At 43.0% G+C, this 22,745-nt stretch overlaps 1 protein-coding gene across 1 annotated transcript in view; it reads left to right on the top strand.

Annotated features, from left to right (window-relative positions):
* VPS39 (VPS39 subunit of HOPS complex) overlaps nucleotides 1-22,745 on the top strand; it is a 103,883-nt gene that overhangs the window by 8,112 nt on the left and 73,026 nt on the right. The window contains 6 exon segments of the mRNA XM_030215497.1: nucleotides 559-601; nucleotides 8,364-8,458; nucleotides 9,483-9,581; nucleotides 15,023-15,115; nucleotides 21,904-21,954; nucleotides 21,956-22,088. Of these exon segments, the coding sequence (XP_030071357.1) occupies nucleotides 559-601; nucleotides 8,364-8,458; nucleotides 9,483-9,581; nucleotides 15,023-15,115; nucleotides 21,904-21,954; nucleotides 21,956-22,088 (514 nt within the window).

Raw genomic sequence — 22,745 nt, 5'->3', positions numbered from 1 at the left:
TTATCTGTTGTCTTTTGTTTTTAATCCATTGTCTGGTTGTGTTATTTTTATGTATTTTAGTTTAAAAATGATTTGATTCTCATCAAAATGGTGTGCAATGAGTATAAACAAATGATCTAACAGGGTAGACACACTCATTTTTCTTGGACTTAGCCTGAAACCAGATTGTTTGGGTTATCCTGGAAGTCTTTATATGTGAGATGGATACAAGCAGTTTCTTGTAGCAAAGAACTCTTATGAATGGAGGTTTCTGTATTATGAAAAGTTAAATGAGGAATCACTATGCTTTTATTGGGTCTCTTAAACAGACTCGAGTTGAAAAATATGAGTTACATGTGTAAGAACAAAAAGATATTTCAGTACAGCTTATGGTGTTCTGTTGTGCAGACTGCTAAAATCTTGAAAAGGATTGATGGGACTTCTTTTCAAACTGTGAATCCATTTTAATGTTCTGTATTCTTTTTATCAGTTATCTAAGCATTGCAGTTTAAAATGCCAGGCTCTTATCTCATCCTGCATGAGAAGGCTTTAACATAATAAAATGTCTTTGTTTTTTAGATTCATGTTGTTCCTCAGTTTAAAATCCTTGTCAGTTTGTTAGGTAAGTATAGAGGTTTCTTGTCATTTTGTAGATGTGAAACAGAGTTGTGTTCCAGTGCCATGGTTTTTATGCTTCAAATCGACTTGCAGATAGATTACAGTGTGAACTTCCAGTGGTAAAATAAAGTATTAATTGGAGGACTGTTGGGCTGTAGTCCCTAAAAATGTAACAAGCTTACTACTTACATCTTGCACCGTGTAAAATTAGTTCTTTATGTACCTTTTTTTTTTTTATGTAGTTAAACACTAGTACAAACTTAGACGTATTTTCAAAGCACAGACTTACAAAGTTCTATAGAATACTATGTACTATGCTTTGAAAATTAGCCTGTTAGAGTTTAGTCATTAAACATGGAAGCCCACAACCAGTGCAAAAGTAAAACAATACAACAATGCTTCACAATTGTTGATTATTGCATGCCAGTCCTTGAATCTGGTATTTTGAGTTTGTGGCAGCTAGAGATTGACTGAAACTGGTTTCTTTTGTGTTGTCCAAAATTGAACCTGTGGCTGAAATATACTGCTCTGTTTCGGCTGAAGCCAAAATTGAAACTGGCTGCTAGGGCCCAACTCATCTCTGCCTCCACATGGAATGAGCACCCCCCCCCTCCGGCGCTTACTTTACATCCCCTGGTGATCTGCTTGAGCCCACGTCCTCTATGCTGCCAGAATGGCTGTCACTTTTTCTCTAGAGGTAGTCTTGTGAGACTGCTGCTGGAGGTCATGGCAGCCATTTTGAGATTGGAACCAGCACAGACTGGAGTGATTCCCCAGTCACACCTACCTGTGCTGCCTTCAGTCTCAAAATGGCTGCAGAGAACTCCAGGCAATTTTGACAGTGGAAAAGGATATAGGCAGGAGTGATGGGGGTTGCTCCTGCCCCCATCTACTCATTAGACCACCATGGGATGGAAGGTAGGCTCAAGGAGGGCTCATTCCATGCGCGGGGGGGGAGGAGAGAGGCGATCTGTGCATGGGGGGGAGGGAGGGAGGAGTGCTATTCAGGAGGAGGGGGAAGCTAGGGAACCCAGCATAAAGTTTCAGTTCCAGCGGTGATTGGTCAGCCTCTAGTGGCAGAACCTGTGATTTGTCAATCTAGTAAGGTAGTCCCAAACAGAAATGACCTGGAAAGAGGCAGCTGAATAGGATTAGCCAATGGGGCCATGGTCCAACCAATAATTTGCACTAGATGGCATCAACAATTAGAGAGCTTGGAGTTAGGGCCAGAGGTTTGGTTGGAGGAGCCAAGCAGACCAATATGTGTCACTGCCCCTGCTGGAAACTATGATCTACTGGAGTGTAATGGTCCTGAACCTTAATCTCGCCATCAAGTATCATCATGTTCCCCTCACTCATCATTGAACCAGTTCTGTTAGATGGGAGTGAAGTCTGGAGTCCATACAGAATGGGACAGAATCTCAGTACTCCAACCCACATCCTTCAGAAATTGGCTATTTATACTGTAAAATGAGTCCAGAATTGCTTGGAATCTTCAACCATGTTTTGTGATTCTATAACTTGCATGTTTAAGTCCTGCAGTCACTTAAGAGTAGGCACTGTGGATGATGTGCATATGGGATCTTTGTTTGTGTAGGAGTGTGTTGGGGATGATGGTGTTATCCTATTCAATCTAGTATCCTTCTCCACTCACTCAACCTCATGATTTTTTTAACTTCCCCACCTTTTCTACATCCCCCCCCTTTACCAGCTCGTTCAGCTGTCCTCCATCCTCCTAATTTCCCCCCAGTACACTCATCCCTCATGCTCTCATACCACCTTTTTTTTTTTTTTTTTTTTTTTTACTCTAGTGATTCCTCAATGAACATTCTCCATGTTAGGTCTGCTGCTGGCTAGACAGTAATGTAGTGACCAGTCAAATGAAGGGTTCATAGAAGAAAATGGCAGGAGCTAAAGGGCCACACACGACAAAACATGCATTCTTCTGAGACTTTAGCAAATGGAGCCTGGGGATCTCCATTTTTGTTTCCTTTCCAGTGCACCACTTTTTTGGCTGTTGGGATCTGGGCTCCCCGCTGACCCTTCATTTTCTTCAGGACCTGGGAGACCACCTAGCTCAACTTGCTCAGAATCTGACACTGATTTTGAAGGAGAGTAAAAAAAAAAAAACCACAACAAAACCCTCAAACACTAATTTTATTTTTCACAAAAGAACAGTCCCATGTCCTTTTGTAGTGTAGAATTATTTTCTTTCTTAAATTAGAGTATTTAGTTCAAATTGGAATTCCAACCAGTCTCTTCCGCAGTTCCCTTGTGCAAAGAATCATCACTCCAGGAATCTAGGTCAGAAGCAAATGCTGTCTATAGCTGAGATCTGCCCTAGACAGCACAGGGATCATAAAGAAGAGGACACAGCAAGACCACCAGCTAAGGCAGCAACAAACTGAAACCAGTCAAGGCAATGATAGATCTTTGGGGATGGCAAAGGTTCCGTGGAATTGGAGAAGGGTGTATGTTGTCACTTTTTATAGAAGTGGTAGTGAGGAGGCTGGAAATTGCAGGCACCGTAGTCTGACTTCACTAGTGGGAATTTTAGTGGACATTTTGCTGAAAGAAATGATAGTAAAGAGTTATGGTGGAAAGTTGAAATCGGGTTGTTCACTCACTGGGTCCTGTACAAGTCCAGAGTTGCATGTATTCGAGTAGCCTAATGATTAATGCAGCAGCCTGAGGACTGGGTTCAATTCCCATTGCAGCTCCTTGTGACTCTGGGCAAGTCACTTAACCCTCTGTTCCATTCTGTAGATTCCCATTATTCCAGAACCTGTGGGATAGTTGTGTCCATCAACCAGCAGGTGGAGATAGAGAACTGAAAACTGAGCTGAGAGATATCTCTCTTGGCATCCAGTCCAGCTCCTCAGTATTTTATATCTCTAAAGAGATTTTCTGCAGAACGTGGGACAGAACAGAATATTGGTCCTCGGCCTTTCTCATCTGTGGTAAGACTTGTGGAGACTGTGAGCTTGAGAGGAGCAGCTGGCAGTGGTAAGTCCAAATAAAGTTTGACTCAGAACCGCTTGGAGGGCTGCAAGTTCTACTTGCTGCAGGGAGGGATCCTGACTTGCCGCTTTGGACATGTTGTGCTGCGCTGTTGACAGGGTGAATGGCGATTCCCAGGGAGGCAGTTAAGCGGTGTTCCCGTTGTGGGACCCGCCAGCTGGCGTTGGGGCATTGCAATAAGTGCAAGCCAGGAATCCCGTGGAACGTGGAGGAAACTGTCAGCAGGACATCTTTGGGATTGGCTCAGCATCTGAATATGCCGAGGTCTTCAGGCTCTCTGGCAGAGCCGATGCACAATTTGGTGCAGGAGAGCGTGGGAACAGGCACCGTTTTGTCGGGGCTGATTGGCAATGAGGAGCTGCCGTGGCAGGCCATGCACAGAGCACAGCTACCATTTTACAGCTTCAGGACCCAACAGAACATTCAGCTGCATCGAAATCTTTTTCTCTGGAGTTTATATTGCTCTTACACCTATTTATGAAACAGGGACAGTCAGAGTTGCTGCAAGGTGCTTCAGTTTCTTGCCCTGCTGCTCCTCCGGCACCTAAGAGATCTTGTTTAAACCTCCAGGAGTGGGCAGATGAGGCTATCTCTGCTTCTCCCACCTTATCTGATGTGGCTTCGGTCTATTCAGAGGCGCCATCGTTGGAGGAGAGAGATGATCTGAAAGTACTGAGTTTGTTTCATAAAGAAGAGCTTGGTACTCTTATTTCTGAGGTACTAATAGTAAATTCCATTAAGGAGCCTTCTGCTTTGGTGTTAGGGATTCCATCTTTGTCGATCATGAGGGGGCTTAGAGGTCCTTTTAAGACCTTACCGATGTATCCAGACATTCAGGACCAGATTACAGCAGATTGGGTCTCACTGGATGCGAGAATGAGAGTGGGAAGAGCCGTGGCTCGCCTTTACCCGTGCCGGGCATACTTCTATGGTCTGTGCCCCGAAAATGGCAAAGACAAATCAAGATCAAGTATACATACTATGTATCACATCATACCTTATGCCATGAGTTTATCTTGTTGGGCAGACTGGATGGACCGTACAGGTCTTTATCTACCATCATCTACTATGTTACTATTGGACTCATTTTCAAAAGAGAGGACGCCCATCTTTCGACCCAAATTGGAAGATGGGCGTCCTTCTCACAGGGTCGTCCAAATCGGTATAATTGAAAGCCGATTTTGGACGTCCCCAACTGCTTTCCGTCACAGGGACGGTCAAAGTTCAAGGGGACGTATCAGAGGTGTAGCGAGGGCGGGACTTGGGTATGCCTAACACATGGACGTCCTCGACCCATAATGAAAAAAAAAAAAGGGCGTCCCTGACGAGCACTTGGATGACTTTACCTGGTCGTGTTTTTCTTACGACCAAGGCACAAAAAGCTGGCCGAAATGACCAGATGACCACCGGAGAGAATCAGGGATGACCTCCCCTTACTCCCCCAGTGGTCACTAACCCCCTCCCACCCTCAAAAAATATCTTTCAAAATATTTTTTGCCAGCCTCAGATGTCATACTCAGGTCCATCGCAGCAGTATGCAGATACCTGGAGCAGTTTTATTTATTTATTTATTTATTTATTGCATTTGTATCCCACATTTTCCCACCTATTTGCAGGCTCAATGTGGCTTACATAGTGCCGTAGAGGCGTTTGCCAGTGCGGTTGTTAGCAGATACAAAGTTATATTGTGGTCAGATGAGGTGGGGTCGAGGGAGTGAAGATTATAGGTTGTCCAGTACGATCATTAGTTATGCTGTGTTGCTTGGTGCAGGGACCTATGTTGGATTGGTGGGATAGGCCTTAGTGGGTGCAGTGCACTTCAGGCAGGCGGACTCAGACCCATCCCTCTCCCTACCTGTTACATTTGTGGAGGAAACAGCGAGCCCTCCAAAACCCACCAGAAACCCACTGTACCCACATCTAGGTGCCCCCTTCACTCGTAAGGGCTATGGTAGTGGTGTACAGTTGGGGGTGGTGGGGTTTAGGGGGCTCAGCAGACAAGGTAAGGAAGCTGTGTTCCTGGGAGCATTTTATGAAGCCCACTGCAGTGCCCCCTAGGGTGCCCAGTTGGTGTCCTGGCATGTCAGGGGGACCAGTGTACTACAAGTGCTGGCTCCTCCCATGACCAAAGGCTTGCATTTGGTCGTTTCTGAGATGGGCGTCCTTGGTTTCCATTATCGCCGAAAATCAGAAACAACCAAGTCTAGGGATGGCCATCTCTAAGGACGACCAAAATTTCAAGATTTGAGCGTCCCCGACTGTATTATCAAAACGAAAGATGGACGTCCATCTTGTTTTGATAATACGGGCTTCCCCGCCCCTCCATTGGGATGTTTTGCGAGGATGTCCTCAAGAAAACTTGGGCGTCCCTTTCGATTATGCCCTTCCACGTCTCTGGCAGATATTTGCAAGGTGGCAATATGGTCAACACTGCATGCCTTTGCCAAGCACTGCAGGGTGGAAGTTGCTGCACACTCTGAGGCCAGTTTTGGGACTTTGGTCCTCAGGGCGGCGGCATCAGGATCCCACTCACTCTAGGGATTACTTTTAAACATTCCACAGGTTCTGGAATAGTAGGAAGCTATGTAATGGAAGGAGAAATTAGATCTTACCTGATAATTTTCTTTTCATTAGTCCTTCCCATTATTCCAGTGGCTCGAAGTTTCTGATATAGTTAATCGGTGCAAAGTAATGGGTCAGATAATGACTGTTACCTTGCATGGTGTTTCCTGCATATCTCTTGTTTTATACAAGCTGTCCACACGTTTGCTCATCCGGTTAGTATTAGGTTAGCAAGTTGTTTAAGGTTATTGTGTTTATTCTGAGTTTCGCCTTACTGCTTGTCTACTTAAATACTGAGGAGCTGGACTGGATGCCAAGAGAGAAATGTCTCAGCACAGTTTTAAGTTCTCTATCTCCACCTGCTGGTTGATGGACACAACTATCCCACAGGTTCTAGAATAGTGGGAAGGACTAATGGAAAGAAAATTATCAGGTAAGACCTAATTTCTCCTTGCCCCAGGTATAAAAAAAAAAAAGTACCTCTATATAATATAGAAACTACTTTGATGAAAGGCGGTATATCAAATCTCACCCTCTTTCCCTTCTTGCATCAAAAACTGTCTATTATCAGGTTGGGGTCTAGAAGATGTGATTTGATTTCTTGACTGCAAGTATTTTGTAGGGGTGTTGTTAATATCTCTGAAGTGAAAACTATGTGATTTCGTGGATCCCACACCCTCCGTTTTACTCTGTTTTTGATTAGATAACCAGAGAACTAGATTGGGAATGAGTGCTGGATGTGGTGGTGTGCTTCAGCAAAGCTTTTGATAATGTCTATTTAGGAAGGTCATAAGATGAGTGGCCTGGGGATTGGCCACAGGATGGTGGATTAGATTTGAAACTGGTTAAGGCAGAGCATTTACACATGGAAAATAGATGTTGTTATCTAAAATTGTGCAGTGTATTTTATTTATTTTTACTTCTGTACACACATATTCTGCACACCTAAACAGTTGTCCTCTATGGATTACGATAAAAATATTTAAAACAGCATTTAGACAATACCGTACAATAATCCACTTTACTCCTTAATTACTGTGCCCTTTCACAGGAGTTTACCAATATAACAAAGTAGGCACCCAGAAGGATAACCCCTACCGTACATGATCTGTGCACACACAGGCTTTCCCAGTGCGTAGTTTGCACAGAGCATACTTTTATAAAAATATCTGTTTACATGCATATAGCTACCTCAAAGCAAGTATAAATTTGCATGAGAGAATGTGCACTGCTGGTAATTATTCTATTTGGTAAAGGCAGAGGGGCACCTATGTTGCTTTTGTAAAATAGGCATGTTTTGAAACTTTCATGTGCACCCTTTTATTAAAAATTATTCCCTATATAGTCACCCCTCTTAAGATCTGCAACAAATCATAGGAGCCAACTTTTCAAAATGTTTAGGGGGGTGCTAAACCCAATAGAAATTACTTTTCCCTGGACTCTGTCAAGGAGCATTGTCAATATTAGGGGTGCTCAAGCACTCACAGAACCGACACATGTGAATCAAAACCAGATAATTAAGAATACATGAGAAAAAAAACCCTGTTGTGTTGCATGAGCCATGTAGATTCATATATGATTTAATGGAAAAAAAACAAAACCATTGGCTTCTGAATGCTCTTACTGTGTAAGCACAAAAGCCTGCTTCCAAAAGCATGGGAGCAGATTCTACATAATCAAGTAATTATTTTCAAACTTTGTACCTGCCAAAATGTTCTTCAAGACAGGTAAAAATCATATCCCTCTAACACTTTAAGAAAAGCTAAGCATTGCAGGGTTTTCATAGATTCTTTTGACCCTTTACATAGTAACATAGTAGATGAAGGCAGAAAAAGACCTGCATGGTCCATCCAGTCTGTCCAACAAGATAAATTCATATGTGCTACTTTTTATTTGTACCTGTCCTCTTCAGGGCACAGACCGTATAAGTCTGGCCAGCACTATCCCCACCTCCCAACCACCAGCCCCACCTCCCACCACCAGCTCTGGCACAGACCGTATAAGTCTGCCCAGCACTATCCCTGCTTCCCCACCACCAGCTCTGGCACAGACCGTATAAGTCTGCCCAGCACTATCTCCGCCTCCCAACCACCAGCCCCGCCTCCCACCACCGACTCTGCCACCTAAACTCGGCTAAGCTCCCATTCATTCTTCAGTAATTATGCATTCTTTTCCTATTGCAGATAGTAATGTGTATGTCCATGACCTGCTGACGTTTCAGCAAATTACTGCAGTCTCCAAAGCAAAAGGAGCAACTCTGTTTACATGTGACCTGCAGGCAAGTTGGATCTGTGGGCTGTAAATCTTATGATGCAGAGGGAATAGCAACTATTGTCTTTACTGTAATCTTGATCTTGTCATTTCCTACTGAATCTATCTGAATACATGTTTCATTCCAATACAGCCCAAACTATAAGCAGCCAGGCTGTATTCTGTGATTCCAGTTTACCATGCTGCTTTGGTATCACTAGACATCTAGAAGTCAGATTTTAAAAATACTCTGTACATACATTTTTTAGGTATCCAGTTTTGGAGGTTTTTGGCCAAACTTAGAAGCAGGACCATGGCCAGCCTAACCAGTGCTTTAGGTAGTGAAATATTGTGGTAGGGAAGGTGGGGATTGTTTAGCCTCTTGACCTTCAGTTTACCTGCCATCACTTGGGAGGTCCCTTCCCTGAGAACCGGTCAGCTGATGTCTTGCAGTCCTAGCAAAAAGCTGGTGGTCTTATGACACTCTTGCACCTTCTCCTCTCCCTAGGATGGGTGTCTGCCTTCTCTACTTTTTTCAATGCCCCCAATTTGAATCATGCATTTTTGACTGCAAATTAACCTAAACTTAGGCCCCTAAAACTTTAATTTTAGACCTGAAGTTCATTTGCCCAGCTTTAGATTCCCATTTAGGTGCCTAGTGCTGAAGATGAGTTTTAAGCACCTAATTGTTTTCCCCCTGCCCTAAATCTTTCTGTTAAATACCCGCCTTCTTGGATGCCAAACATAGGAGCTAAATCAAACTTGGATCCTAAATTTAAGGCTCAGACAGAGCCAGTTTTCATAATAGCCAATTTAGGCTCCTAACTGCCAAATTTGTAAACCTATGGTTAGTGTAAATTGACCCCTCCCCCTTTTTACTGTTTAGGGCTGAATAGTTGCTTTAAGGAATAGTCCCAATTATTAAGCTAAGCCCATGAGAAATGGTATCTTTTGTTGGGTTGAACCGAGAGTGTCCAGTTAATTTTGCTGTGGGTTCCGGAGAATATCTTCTCTGACTTCATGTGTTTTGCTGTGTGTGTCTATCTTTGTAGCACTCAAATACAGGTGAGGAGGAGCTGAGGATGTGCGTTGCAGTGAGGAAGAAGCTGCAGCTTTTCTTCTGGAAGGACAGGGAGTTCCATGAACTGCAGGTAAGTTGGTACCCTACGATTTTCTACTAAGCTAAGCCTGTTCTCTGTCTGCAAGGAAGCTGAATCATGACTTTTTTTCCTTTCTATCATTAGGCTACATTTCAACTCTGTAAGCTTGTGATTGATGAAAGCATTGATGACTGCTGCATTAGTTTCAGTAAAACAGAGTTTGTAAACTTCTGTTGCGTACAGAGATACCTTTTACTAGAAAAAGGTTTGTTTTACAATAATGTGTATCCAGTGGTGTGCTGGTAAATGTTTAACAATGGGCTCTGTCTCTTAAAAAAAAATCCCTCAAACTAAAACATCCTGTAGATATGTACGTAAGTATATTATACATTTTATTGGTACAAGTGATATACATGGCAGCAACCAATTTACAAATAATATTAAAACATACAATATTCTTTACTGTAAATTCCAAATGGCTAGTTGATTTTTGCAGAATGCTTTGGTTAATTTTTGCTGCCCTCTTGTATTTGTAGCCAACTTATGTTTGCTATTCATCCAAGATGTTTGTTATTCATCCCGATCTGCTAATTCTGTTCCCAATAAATTTATTGATATTAAATCTGACATATGATTTACTGTCGGAGTATTTCTCACTCTATATACAAGGGAAATACAAATATGCAATAAGGCAGACCAAAAGGTTGTACTACAAAACCAAAATTGGACCGGACTACAAAAAGCACGAAGAAATTATACCATCTCGTGAACAAACTACTAGACACAACGCCGGTCACCACAGTTAACACTGACATCCCATCTGCGGATAACCTTTGCTAAATATTTGAATGAAAAAATTGTAAACCTACGCAAAACCCTACCTCAGAACCTCATGGACATAGATAACTTCATTAATGGTCTAGACCCAACCCCTGGTGAATACCCTGCTGATCAAATATGGTCAAATTTCGCGCTCCTCAGTGCCGTCACAGTTACCCAGGCGATTAAAAAATACTCCAACAGCCACTGTCAACTGGACACCTGTCCCAGCTACCTAATACAATCTGCCCCCCATCGCTTCATAATAGATCTCACATCCCACTTAAACTTCATGTTCCAGCATGGTATCTACCCTAAAGAAAAAGGCAACATCCTGCCCACCCCAATACCACAAGACACCAAGAAACATACGAACGACATTACCAACTACCGCCCAGTAGCATCTATCCCATTAGTAGTCAAACTAATGGAAGGACTGGTGACCAAACAACTCAATGACTACATAAGCAAATTCACTAAACTACATGAGTCACAATCAGGATTCCGACCCCTACACAGCACTGAAACAGTACTACTTACTCTCCTAACCAAATTCAAGCAAGAAATAGCAATAGGCAAGAGCATTCTCCTCCTCCAATTTGACATGTCCAGTTCGTTCGACATGGTTAACCACAACATACTGCTAAGACTCCTAGAATACTTCGGAATCGGTGGTGGCACTCTCAATTGGATCAAGGGTTTTCTAACCACAAGAACATATCAAGTGAAATCAAAAACAAACATAACCAGAAACAAACATAACCGTGGAAACCAGACTGCAGAGTACCGCAAGGATCACCACTATCACCGATCCTTTTCAACCTTATGATGACTCCACTAGCCAAGACTTTATCCACCTAAGGCCTTAACCCATTTATCTACGCTGATGACTTTACATTATATATGCCCTAAAAACATGATTTGGCAGAAATCACCAACCAACTCAGCTCAAACATTATGAACTCATGGGCAAATGCATTCCAATTAAAACGCCATACAGAAAAAAACACACTGCCTCATCTCATCCCAATATAATACATACAAACCCACAAACATTAACACCCCAGGATACACCCTCCCTATCTCAGACAGCCTGAAAATTCTCGGAGTAACAATCGACTGTAACCTCTCACTAGAGACCCAAGTGAAATCCACCATAAAGAAAATGTTTTTCTCAATGTGGAAACTCAAACACGTGAAACCATTCTTCCCGAGGGAAATATTTCATAATCTGATACAATCAATGGTACTAAGCCAAGCAGACTACTGTAATGGAATCTATGCGGGATGCAAGGATCAAATCATTTAAAAACTCCAGACCGCCAAAACACAGCAGCCAGGCTTATATTTGGAAAAACGCGTTTCGACAGCGCCAAACCACTCCGAGAAAAACTGCACTGGCTACCAATCAAAGAACATATCACTTTCAAAATCTGCATGACTGTTCATAAAATTATTTACGGCGAGGTACCTGGATGCATGACAGACCTTATCGACCTACCAACCAGAAATACCACAAGATCTGCACGATCTTACCTAAACCTCCACTACCCAAGCAACAAAGGACTCAAATACAAATCCACATATGCATCCAGCTTTTCCTACTTAAGCGCACAATTATGGAACGCACTGCCAAAAGCAGTAAAAACTACGCTAGACCACCTAAATTTCCGGAAAGCATTAAAGACAGTCCTGTACAGAAGAGCATACCCCACCGACCCAACATAAAAAAAATACCTGGACACCTGCGACACAATATAACCAAAGACCATAATGGACATTACCTGACTCTTCCTCCCCCCTCTCCCCCTCTAAGTTCCCCCCAATTGTACCTACCATACATGTACCTTATCTACCATAATATCACCTTGTATTCATTCATACCTTGTATTTGTTCAGACCTGAACCGGCTAACGCCGTTAACTGTAATATGTAAGCCATATTGAGCCTGCAAAAAGGTGGGAAAATGTGGGATACAAATGTAACAAAATAAATAAAAAAAATATACCTATACAGGGAAACTGGAACAAGCTGGACTGTTAAAGATTCCTACACAGACACTGCATGCCAGCAGAATCTCTCACCTTGATCACTCACGGAACACAGACCAATCCTCACCAATTACGGAATAAAGTACCAAAATTAGAAAAAGAAACACTGAGCAGTCACATTCTCTGTAAGCAGTATACCAGATCACTTTCTACCCCAAAATAAAACCCACAATTACACGTATTTAAATTATATTCTGCCAACAACTAAGCAGATTACAATAAAACATACACAATAAAAATCACCCAAATAGATTTCAGTTTACAATAACCATACCTCTCTGTGAAATACTAGTAATAAAAAAGGCAAGTGCATTGTGACGCAACAGTGGGTTTTCAAGCCTGTGAGTGATAAATTTCATGTCGTGTATTTCTCTTAATTGGCCAGCAGATGGTGTTTGTTTTCAGTTTTAAAGCTGTTACAGAGCAGATTACTTTCATTTTCAATTTAGCTTTGCAAAATAGGGAACTTGCAGTACCATTGGCCAGATACTTTCAAAGTTGGTGCTCTGGGCTCTGATTGGTCCTGGACTTCAAATCTAGCCCGGAGGTACTGGATTTTTCCTCTCAGCTTGGGGGTATAGAGGAGAAACATCTCTGTCTTGAGACCCTGTTCAAGCCTTGTGAGCAGATAATTGCCTGAAACTCCCCAGGTGCTACCCGGCCGGGTAGTAACAAATGTTAGTTTTTATGTTGATCCTTGTTTTCGTTATCTATTATTGCTTGCTGTACTTTTTCACCTGTTTTTTTGAAATGTTCACTGTTTTACTGTAACAATAATCCTATTAGTTTATTGGCTCTGTTGTCCTGGACTAAAAATCCTGGTGGTTTGTGTGTTGGGTCTGTGGGTGTTTTCCAGGAACTGTGGGACCCCTGAGAGAGTGGCCCCAGTACCTAGAAATCACCGGGAAGTAGCTTGAGATTGGGAGACTAGCTGAGAGGCAAGTGGAATCCTGTCGGTGGGAGAAGGATGCTAATATACTACTACTAATAGCATTTATGTAGCTCTAACAGACACACGCAGCGCTGAACACTTGACATAGAGTGCCCAGGTGCAGGCGGGTCTGAGCAGTGCTGGGGACAGACCCTCCAGGTGGCCGCAGAGGTAACCCCAGCCGGGTGCTAGGCGTTTTGTGACAAGCATTTTTATAATATGCCACTGCATTCCACAAAACAAAAGGGGCAAGTTACCACATTCCATTGTTTTCTTTTGATCTAGGCACAGGAAAAAAAGATGTTAAATGGTCCCAGGTCTCAACCGAAATAATCTGTTTTTTAAAAGTTGTACTTATAAAAAGTCTGATTGTTAAGCACTTGATTCTCATAACATCATGTCTGTTTTGGTGAAGACATCTGTGTAGGAATACAGGGAGTCCCTATAACCAACCCTTCCAAAAGACACAATTATTTACAACTAATTACTACTGTAACCGATAAAACCAATACTTCCTTTGTGTACATCCTTATGCTGCTCAAGCCAGCATATTTGAAAATATAAGTGAAATCAAATAAAAATGCTACTAACAATAAAGAATGACAGCGTGGATAGAGCAGCTCATGGGTTTGCTTGGTTTGTTTTGGGTGAACGGGGATGATGGCTGCACAAAGGGGAAGGAAAGGGAGACTTTCCTAATTGGCTTCAGCTTTTTTGACTACTACTACTTATCATTTCTAAAGTGCTACTAGACGTACGCAGCGCTATACACTTGAACATGAAGAGACATCCCCTGTTCTCAATCTAACCTCCTTGATTAGCTCTCTCCTTCCCTTCCCCCAGCATTGGTTTAGAATTTCTCCTTCCCTTCCCCTTCCTCCTTCGCAGTCTGGCGATGTGGCGGCTTTTTTTTCTTCTCCTCCCCCCCCCCCCCCCCCCCCACTTGTGACACTTCTTGCATGTTCTCCATTTGCAGGATTCGGTACTACTCGCTCGCTTCCTGCACCACTGCCATTCTTCAATTTTCCAGTCCTCCTGCAGTGTCAGTGAGGTAAGCACACTGCCTTTGGCAGCCCAGAAGCTCTCCCTTTGTTACAGCGTCCCACCAACAGGAAATTGTAGCAGAGGGAGAGCTTCTGGGCCGCAAAAGGCAGTGTGCTTACCTTACTCATGCTGTCAGTGGCCCGAAAAATTGAAGAAGGGCAGCGATGCAGGGAGCGGGATGGCAGCCAGTAGTACCCAAAACACAAGCACTTGACTGGCCACCAGGGTTGGGGGGGGGGGGGGGGGGACTGAGGTTGGAATGGTACTGAGAATGGAGACTGCATATGCAGGAGTGTAGGAGGATTGCTCCTGCCCCAGCTGACCTGGCTCAACAACCGGCTCAAAAAAGTTTTTTAAAACTAACAACCGGCTGTTGCGATCCAGCTTCAGCACACCACTGTGTATATCTCACACGGTATAAAGCATACTATTTATACACTATGAAAGTCCCATAAAGGCACATGTATAAGAGGATCTGGTCAACTGACTTTCAGTTTCCTTATTTTAAAAAGGGCGCTTCAGAGATTACTTCCCTCCTTTTAACATCTACTTACCTTTTTTCATAGGCGGAGAGCTTATTTGCAGGAATAGAGAAATGACATTGGTCCAGCAGCAGCTCACTTCTCCTTCTTTCCCCTCTCTTTCAGGGGGACCTCAGTGTGCCAGATGTGCCAAAGTCCATGGCATGGTGTGAGAACTCCATCTGTGTGGGCTTCAAGAGGGATTATTATCTGATTAGGGTGAGATTCTGCAGTTTGGTTTGTAAGAAGGGAAATTATTAAAATTCTGTCTGCGTTGCTCTTTAAGTCAAGACCTTTCTTTATTAAAAAATTTTTTAATTCTGCTCTATCACACATTTTCTAGCCAGAGCACAATTGTGACATACATATTAAAAACAAAAATCAGGACAGAACCAGTGGTAACAGCTAAAGTTCTTGGAATAAAGTAAAGACTGTATATGGATATTTTCAGAAAAAAAATCATAACAAAAGCATGGAAAGCTATAAACCAGGCTTGCCCAAGTTCAGTCCTCGAGGGATGCAAACAGGTCAGGTTTTTGGTATATCAGTAATTAATAGATTTGCATACAGTGGAGGTAGTACACATGCAAATCTATATCATGCATATTCACTGTAGAAATCCTGCAAATCTGACTGGCCGGCTATTGTAAAGGCTCTCCTCCATGGAAGTCTTTTTTCCACCTGCATTCTTGCACGAGCTCTGGTCCTCCACAGGCTCACCTTGGTCCCTTACTGCAACCCACCATGGCAAAGGAAAGGGTTGTAATCCTCTAGGCGGTCGCTCCCCGCTCCCCCCAGGTAGGGCCACCAAAACCACTGCCTCAGAATTGGGTAGTTCAAAAGGGAGACAAAAGAAAAGAAGAAAAAAATAGAGCAACTGCTCTCCACAGCACGATAGTGCACATGTATCTTAGTTTTAATACATATCAGTTTTCAGGCACTACAGTTTTAAAACCCTCCCCCTGTTTAAATATCTCCATTCAAAAACCTAGTCGTTCAGTAGCGCAGCACTTTGAAACATAATATTTCAAACAAAAGCACTGCAGATTAACGTACAGCAACCCAAACATAGCATGGCAAAAAGCACCGCAGTTTAAAGCACAGCAGTTCAAAACATAGCATGGCAAAAAGCACCGCAGTTTTTAAAGCACAGCAGTTCAAAACATAGCATGGAAAAAAGCACCGCAGTTTAAAGCACAGCAGTTCAAAACATAGCATGGCAAAAAGCACTGTAGTTTTAAAGCACAGCAGTTCACAAACATAAGAAATGCCCCCCACCCCCCTCTTAAGTGTGTATCCCTTTCCAATTATAACCCCCCCCCAAGGAGGGTTCTAGGGTCCCAACCTTTCCCCATCAGTTTCCACGCTTGACCACCAAACCTCCTTGACCCTAGTGAAAGCAAAAACTCTACAATAACCATCACTTTCCTTTTCTCACCAAATCTTCACGCCATGCAATTACGTCCCTTCCAAATTCCTTCCCCCGTGATTTTTCCAGGGCTGCAATCTCCATTGGTTCCTCTGATTCCCATTTCTCCCTTTTCTGTGCCCCTTGCCACTCCATGGGCTCTTCCCCCCCACCTGTTCCCCATCTGGTCTTCATTCCCCTGATTATCTCAGCTCCCATCCTCCTTCCCCTCCCTGTTCCAGACCTGATATTGCGAGCTACCTTCAGTTGCCTTTCCTAGAGCTCCCTCCGGAGGCTCTTGGGAAGGGAAGTCCCTAACCCTGCGAGGGGCTCCCTTCAGGTCTCTCTGAGAATCACGGTCTGAGTTCTTAATTTATGTCTCCCTCAAGAGCTGATGAGAGGGGTAGTTTTTACCCCGACTCCTGTACCTCGAGGACAGAACTTCCCTATCCTCCTAGATTGGCTGGTCCCTTTCAGTGAGGAAACGGGTTCTCCCTTGCCTGTAGGCGGGCTCCCCTTCTTCTTGCTGTGCCTTATACCTTTCCCACTTGACCTCTTCTTCCCTGTCCCCGTATTCCTCACACTATGTCCCAAGGACTGGGTTGAGAACCCCTAACCTAAAGTTGGAGGTTAGTTGCCTAATCCGGGCTTGTCAAAGTTCAGCCCTTAAGAGCTGTAAACAAGGTTTGGTTTTCAGGGTATCGTAATAGATTTGCATGCATACTATGTTATGTTATGTTATGTATCACTTTTAGCCCGCATATACCTAAGCAGTTCAGTGTGAAAAGTCAGGAATTACATATTGCACAATAATTAAAATTGCTTAATTAAGTTGAAAATTTGTTTCAAATAGCCAAGTTTTAGAATTTTTCAAAATATCAAATGGTTTAGCATTTGTGTGAATTCCAGTGCTTTTTTTGTGCCGGTACGCAACGGTACGGCGTACCGGCACCTTTTTTTTTTGCTCGCCCCGTGATTCCATGTCCCGCACGCAGTGCCAGCCCCCATTTCCGGCCGCTGCTGCTTCTCCTGTTGAGCAGCAGCGGCCGCTACACAAAGAGAAAGATTTAAAAAAAAAAAAAACTTCAAACCTGGCTGAAACGCGGCACCCCGGCACTGTAGACAGCCATTAGCATTGGCTGTTGCCCCGCAGCCGCTCCTCCTCTTGCCTCTACGTCACTTGCGCTCCTCCGGGGTCTTCCTCCAGGGGCAGTGACGTAGAGGCAAGAGGAGGAGTGGCTGCGGGGCAACAGCCAATGGCTAATGGCTGTCTACAGTGCCGGGGTGCCGCGTTTCAGCCAGGTTTCAATTTTTTTTTTAATCTTCTTTTTCTTTGTGTAGCGGCCGCTGCTGCTCAACAGGAGAAGCAGCAACGGCCGGAAATAGGGGCTGGTGCCACGTGCGTCGCGACTTCGCGCCGTTCGCGGGAAACTTGGCAGGGAGAGGGAAACCAACAGAGGGAAGGATTAGGGAGAGAGAGAAAGAGGGAAACCAACAGAGGGAAGGATTGGGGGGAGAGAGAAAGAGGGAAACCAACAGAGGGAAGGATTGGGGAGAGAGAGAAGAGGGGAAACCAACAGAGGGAAGGATTGGGGAGAGAGAGAAAGAGGGAAACCAACAGAGGGAAGGATTGGGGAGAGAGGAGAAAGAGGGGAAACAGAGGGAAGGATTGGGGAGAGAGAGGGAAAACAGATGGAAGGATGGGGAGAGAGAGGGAAAAACAGAGGGAAGGATTGGGGAGAGAGAGGGGAAAACAGATGGAAGGATTGGGGAGAGAGGGGAAAAACAGATGGAAGGATGGGGAGAGAGAGAAAGAGGGAAACCAACAGAGGGAAGGATTGGGGAGAGAGAGAGAAAGAGGGAAACCAACAGAGGGAAGGATTGGGTAGAGAGAGAAAGAGGGAAAACAACAGAGGGGAGGATTTGGGGAGAGAGAGAAAACAACAGAGGGAAGGGATTTGGGATGATAGAGGTAAAACACAGAGGGAAGGATTGGGGAGAGAGAAAGAGGGAAGGATTGGGGAGAGAGGGAAAACAGAGGGAAGGATTGGGGAGAGAGAGAAAGAGGGAAAACAACAGAGGGAAGGATTGGGGGGAGAGAGAGGGGGAAAACAGATGGAAGGATGGGGAGAGAGAGGGAAAAACAGATGGAAGATTGGGGAGAGAGGGGAAAAAAGATTGAAGGAATGGGGAAAGAGAGAAAGAGGAAAAAAACAGAGGGAGATGGATGGGGGAGAGAGAGGGGCAAAACAGATGGAAGGATTGGGGAGAGAGAGGGGACAAAACAGATGGACAGGATTGGGGAGAGAGAGGGGAAAAACAGATGGAAGGAATTGGGTAGAGAGGTGAAGAACAGATGAAAGTGATTGGGGAGAGAGGGGAAAACACTATGGAAGGATGGGAGAGAGGGAAAAACACAGATGGAAGGATTGGGGAAAAGGGAAAAACAGATGGAAGGATGGGAGAGAGGGAAAACAGATGGAAGGATGGGGAGAGAGAGGGAAAACGGAAGGATAGGAGAAAAGAGGAAGACGCTGGATGGAAAATGCAGAAAGAATAGGGGAGACACTGGAAGGATGGGGAGAGAAAGCAGAGCTGCTGGATGGAAAAGGGGAATAGAGAAAGACTGGAGAATAAGGGGCATGGGAGAACAAGGGTTAGGAAAAGATGAAAAGCCACAGGTAGATGAAGGAAATTAAAGAATGGATAGTAAGAATGAATTAAATCTGGACAGAGAGAGAGCCTGAAAAATATTGAAGAAAGCAAAGAAAAGGAGAGAAAAATGACAAATGGCACAGAAGAGTTAAGCGAAAACAAAGGAAAGGAGAATCACAGACTGGGACCAATATGGAAAGAAAAACAGTCACCAGACAACAAAGGTAGAAAAAAAATCATTTTTTTTCATTTTAGTGTTTGTAATATGTCCAATTTGAGAATTTACATTGGCTGTCTTATTTTGCACTGGGTATACTGGAGCTGTAAGAGCTTACAGAGATTATTTATAATGAAAAAAAAATCACGTTATTTTTTTCTCCTATAGTACTGTAATATTTTCAATGATGTCTGTTTATATGCGCCATGGCTGTATAGGGGGTGTGGCTATCATAGGGGTGGAGCCATATGTGGTGACCCAGCCCATAATGAGTACCGGCACCTTTTTTCTACAAAAAAAAGCACTGGTGAATTCCCAAGGGTAAACAATTTCAAGATACCACTGATTGATAATAACAGAAGAATCAAATATGGACCTATATTTCAGTTGTCCTAACAGATGGAAAATGCAAACGCATTAAATTATGAATACTATAAAAAGACTTAATATGAAGTACACTAGCCCAGTCACAAAGATAAAAGGGCACTGAGCCTTTTAAGATCTTATAAATAAGAGTACAAATCTTAAACTGGGCTCTGGCTTGCATAGAGAGCCAGTGCAACTTCTTCAAGAGTAGAACAGCAAATTCATATCTAGAGGCAGAGATATTAATCGAACCGCTGTATTCTGCAGCACCTGAATTCTGTTAACTGAAGTTCTTAGACAACCTACATATACAGTGTTGTAGTAATCTACTCTAGACAGAGCCATCACCTGAACCAACAATCTAAATTCAGCAAACCCAAAAAATGTACAAATTGTCCTTAACTTTGCATCACGTGAAAAGATTTCTATATTAATTTTTATATGTCCAGAAAAAGTCGATAACTATCAACCTCAACTCCTAAAAATTCCTGATGAATTCTCAAAAACAAATTATAGGAAACCAATAGAAAAACTCTGTGAAAATTCAGATTTTGGAGATCCTAGCCATAAAAACTTGTTTATTTCCTGGTTCATTTCACATAATTACTGGTGATCCAATGTTCAATTAATTGAACAGCGCTCGTTATATCAGACAGAGTGAAAAGCCAATCTTTTCAAACTGGTAATAATAAAGTAATATTTACATATATATAAAATGTAATTTGTATTTGTTCCAATACCTTACCCAAGGGTTGAAGCAAAACATTAAACAAAAAAGGCAAAGCTGCACCTGGGAACACCACAACCTGACTTCCAACTCGTAGAAATATTAGCATCTCTTTTCACCCTATAACTTTGCATAGCCAAAAAGCCCTTAACCAAGATAGCACAAATTCATTAGATGCCTAACAAAAGATCATGTCGACCAAATCACATGCTGAGGAGAGGTCGAACTGAATGATGATAGCGTTCTGACCTCTGCCTTGTGTAATCAAAGCACATACCACCGTTTCTGTATCTATGATTTTTTTTCTAAATCCAGATTGAGAATTGTGTAAAATAACATGATCGTATCAAATAATCATCCAACAATCTGACCACATATCCCTTAATCATCTTTACAAATAGCGGGATAGAGTCTACGTGTCAATAGTTGTTCACAGATTGAAAGTTGTCTATAATTTTTAGGAATTCAGGTGAGTACAATTTTCCCCCCAAGATATTGGAAACAAGCCATTAGCTAAACCATAATTAAAGAGTAAATGTGGGGGTGAGATACCTAGATCAGTCAGATGAAAAGTAAATAAGTAACAGGTACTCAAAGAAATTTCTTCTAGCAAGTACTCTTTTTTTGTCTTAGGAGGAAAAGGCCTCGAGAAACCCCTTGACATATAGAGAAGTCAATAGGGGGTTGGACTTCCTCATCATCGGCCAAAAAACCTCCGTATGAAATCTTTCTTCTTAATACTTAAAAAAAAACTTGTGTATTTGGCTAATCAATATTTAAATAGACTTGGCTCAATAGAAAATCGATCTGTGTTTTCTTGTTGACTTTGACCATGATCAACGGCGGCCAACGTTTCGAGTTCGCTTATTCTGCTTCAGGATCACTGGACAAATAATTCCCGCTCAGTTTTGCCGGTATCCGCAAAGGGGGCTGATTTTTAATAACCCTATCGTATCTTCTTCCACGGATAAAAGTTGTAATTTGATTTGGCATTGCTAATTATTATTATTAGTAGTATTTTATAGCTAATGAGCTATCAATCAGATTATGCAAATTTTCAGATTCCCTAAAAACCGGTAGGGGTTATTGCCTGTATAGGAATGATCCAATGAGACACAGAAATCGTTAAAACCTGAGATTACCCCCCCCCCCCCCCTCCAAATAATAAAAGTAAACCCTATAAAAACCGTATTAAAGCACAACATTTCACCTAACAGAATATTACTACTACCTCATGCATATTCATTAGCGCTAACCTGGAAACCCAACCTGTTTGTGGCCCTTGGAGACTGAACTTGGACAAGCCTACTGTAAATCAGTAAAATACTTATTAAGAAAAATAACATTTATTTGAAAAATGAAGTACCCCAAATCTTTGGCTGTTGTGTATGTTCATGGTGGGTGTCCTGAAGACTGGGCTGAAAACTACTGTTTCAGACTAACTGTCTGAGCCATATGCTTTTAAGCCAGCAGTCAAACAACTTTTTTTTGCGCACGTTCTATTGCATTGGCTCTTTACAGGAGGAGAAAACATACATGGAAGCCAAGAATCAGGTTGGTTTTGGCCTTCTGATAATTTCAGTATTGTCCAGTAACTGTGCTGAGTGACCATTTGTGTTCTCCTCTGCTCTCAGGTAGATGGAAAAGGGTCAATCAAAGAACTGTTCCCCACAGGGAAGCAGCTGGGAGCCCCTGGTGACACCTCTGGCAGACAAAAAGGTTGCAGTTGGCCAGGATGACCTCACTGTGGTTCTGAATGAAGAGGGAACCTGTACCCAGAAATGTGCTCTGAACTGGACTGACATCCCCATGGCCATGGGTGAGAGCAGCAGTTTTTCTCATTACCTAGAAGTGTTATCTAGAACTGCTCCATACACCTTACTTTGTATGAAAACTGTTTGCGGTTTTTAATCCTTTGAACTTCCAATTCAGTTGGAAACCAAGGTGGGAATCTGGTACCATGAACCTTGTACCTGATAATCATTTGTCCCCGATTAATATTCTCAATGAACTTACTTTAATCCAGTAATTGTAGTGATTTGTTATTGACTGGAGATCAGACACTAGGGATTGTGCCGGCACTATACTCCGTCTTCCCCACTCCCCCTCCTCTCAGGGGCTGTGAATGCTGCCTCCGCAGCATCCTTGGCTGATCACAAGGAGAAGGCGGCCTGTGGTGGAAATCAAACACAGGTTCTGCTGCATGAAAATGAACATAGATTCCTACTACTACTACTGGGGAGGAGACGGCTGTCTTGGTACATGTGGGTACTAATGACATAGGAAAATGTGGGAGAGAGGTTCTGGAAGCAAAATTTAGGCTCTTAGGTAGAAAGCTGAAATCCAGATCCTCCAGGGTAGCATTTTCTGAAATGCTACCTGTGCCACGCGCAGGGCCCAAGAGACAGGCAGAGCTCCAGAGTCTCAATGCGTGTTGAGACGATGGTGCAGGGAGGAGGGCTTTAGATTTGTTAGG

The sequence above is a fragment of the Microcaecilia unicolor genome, chromosome 9, assembly GCF_901765095.1.
Source record: "Microcaecilia unicolor chromosome 9, aMicUni1.1, whole genome shotgun sequence".
Taxonomy (NCBI): Eukaryota; Metazoa; Chordata; class Amphibia; order Gymnophiona; family Siphonopidae; genus Microcaecilia; species Microcaecilia unicolor.
The sequence above is the reverse complement of the archived record's forward strand: the minus strand, read 5'-3'. Positions and strand labels throughout refer to the sequence as shown.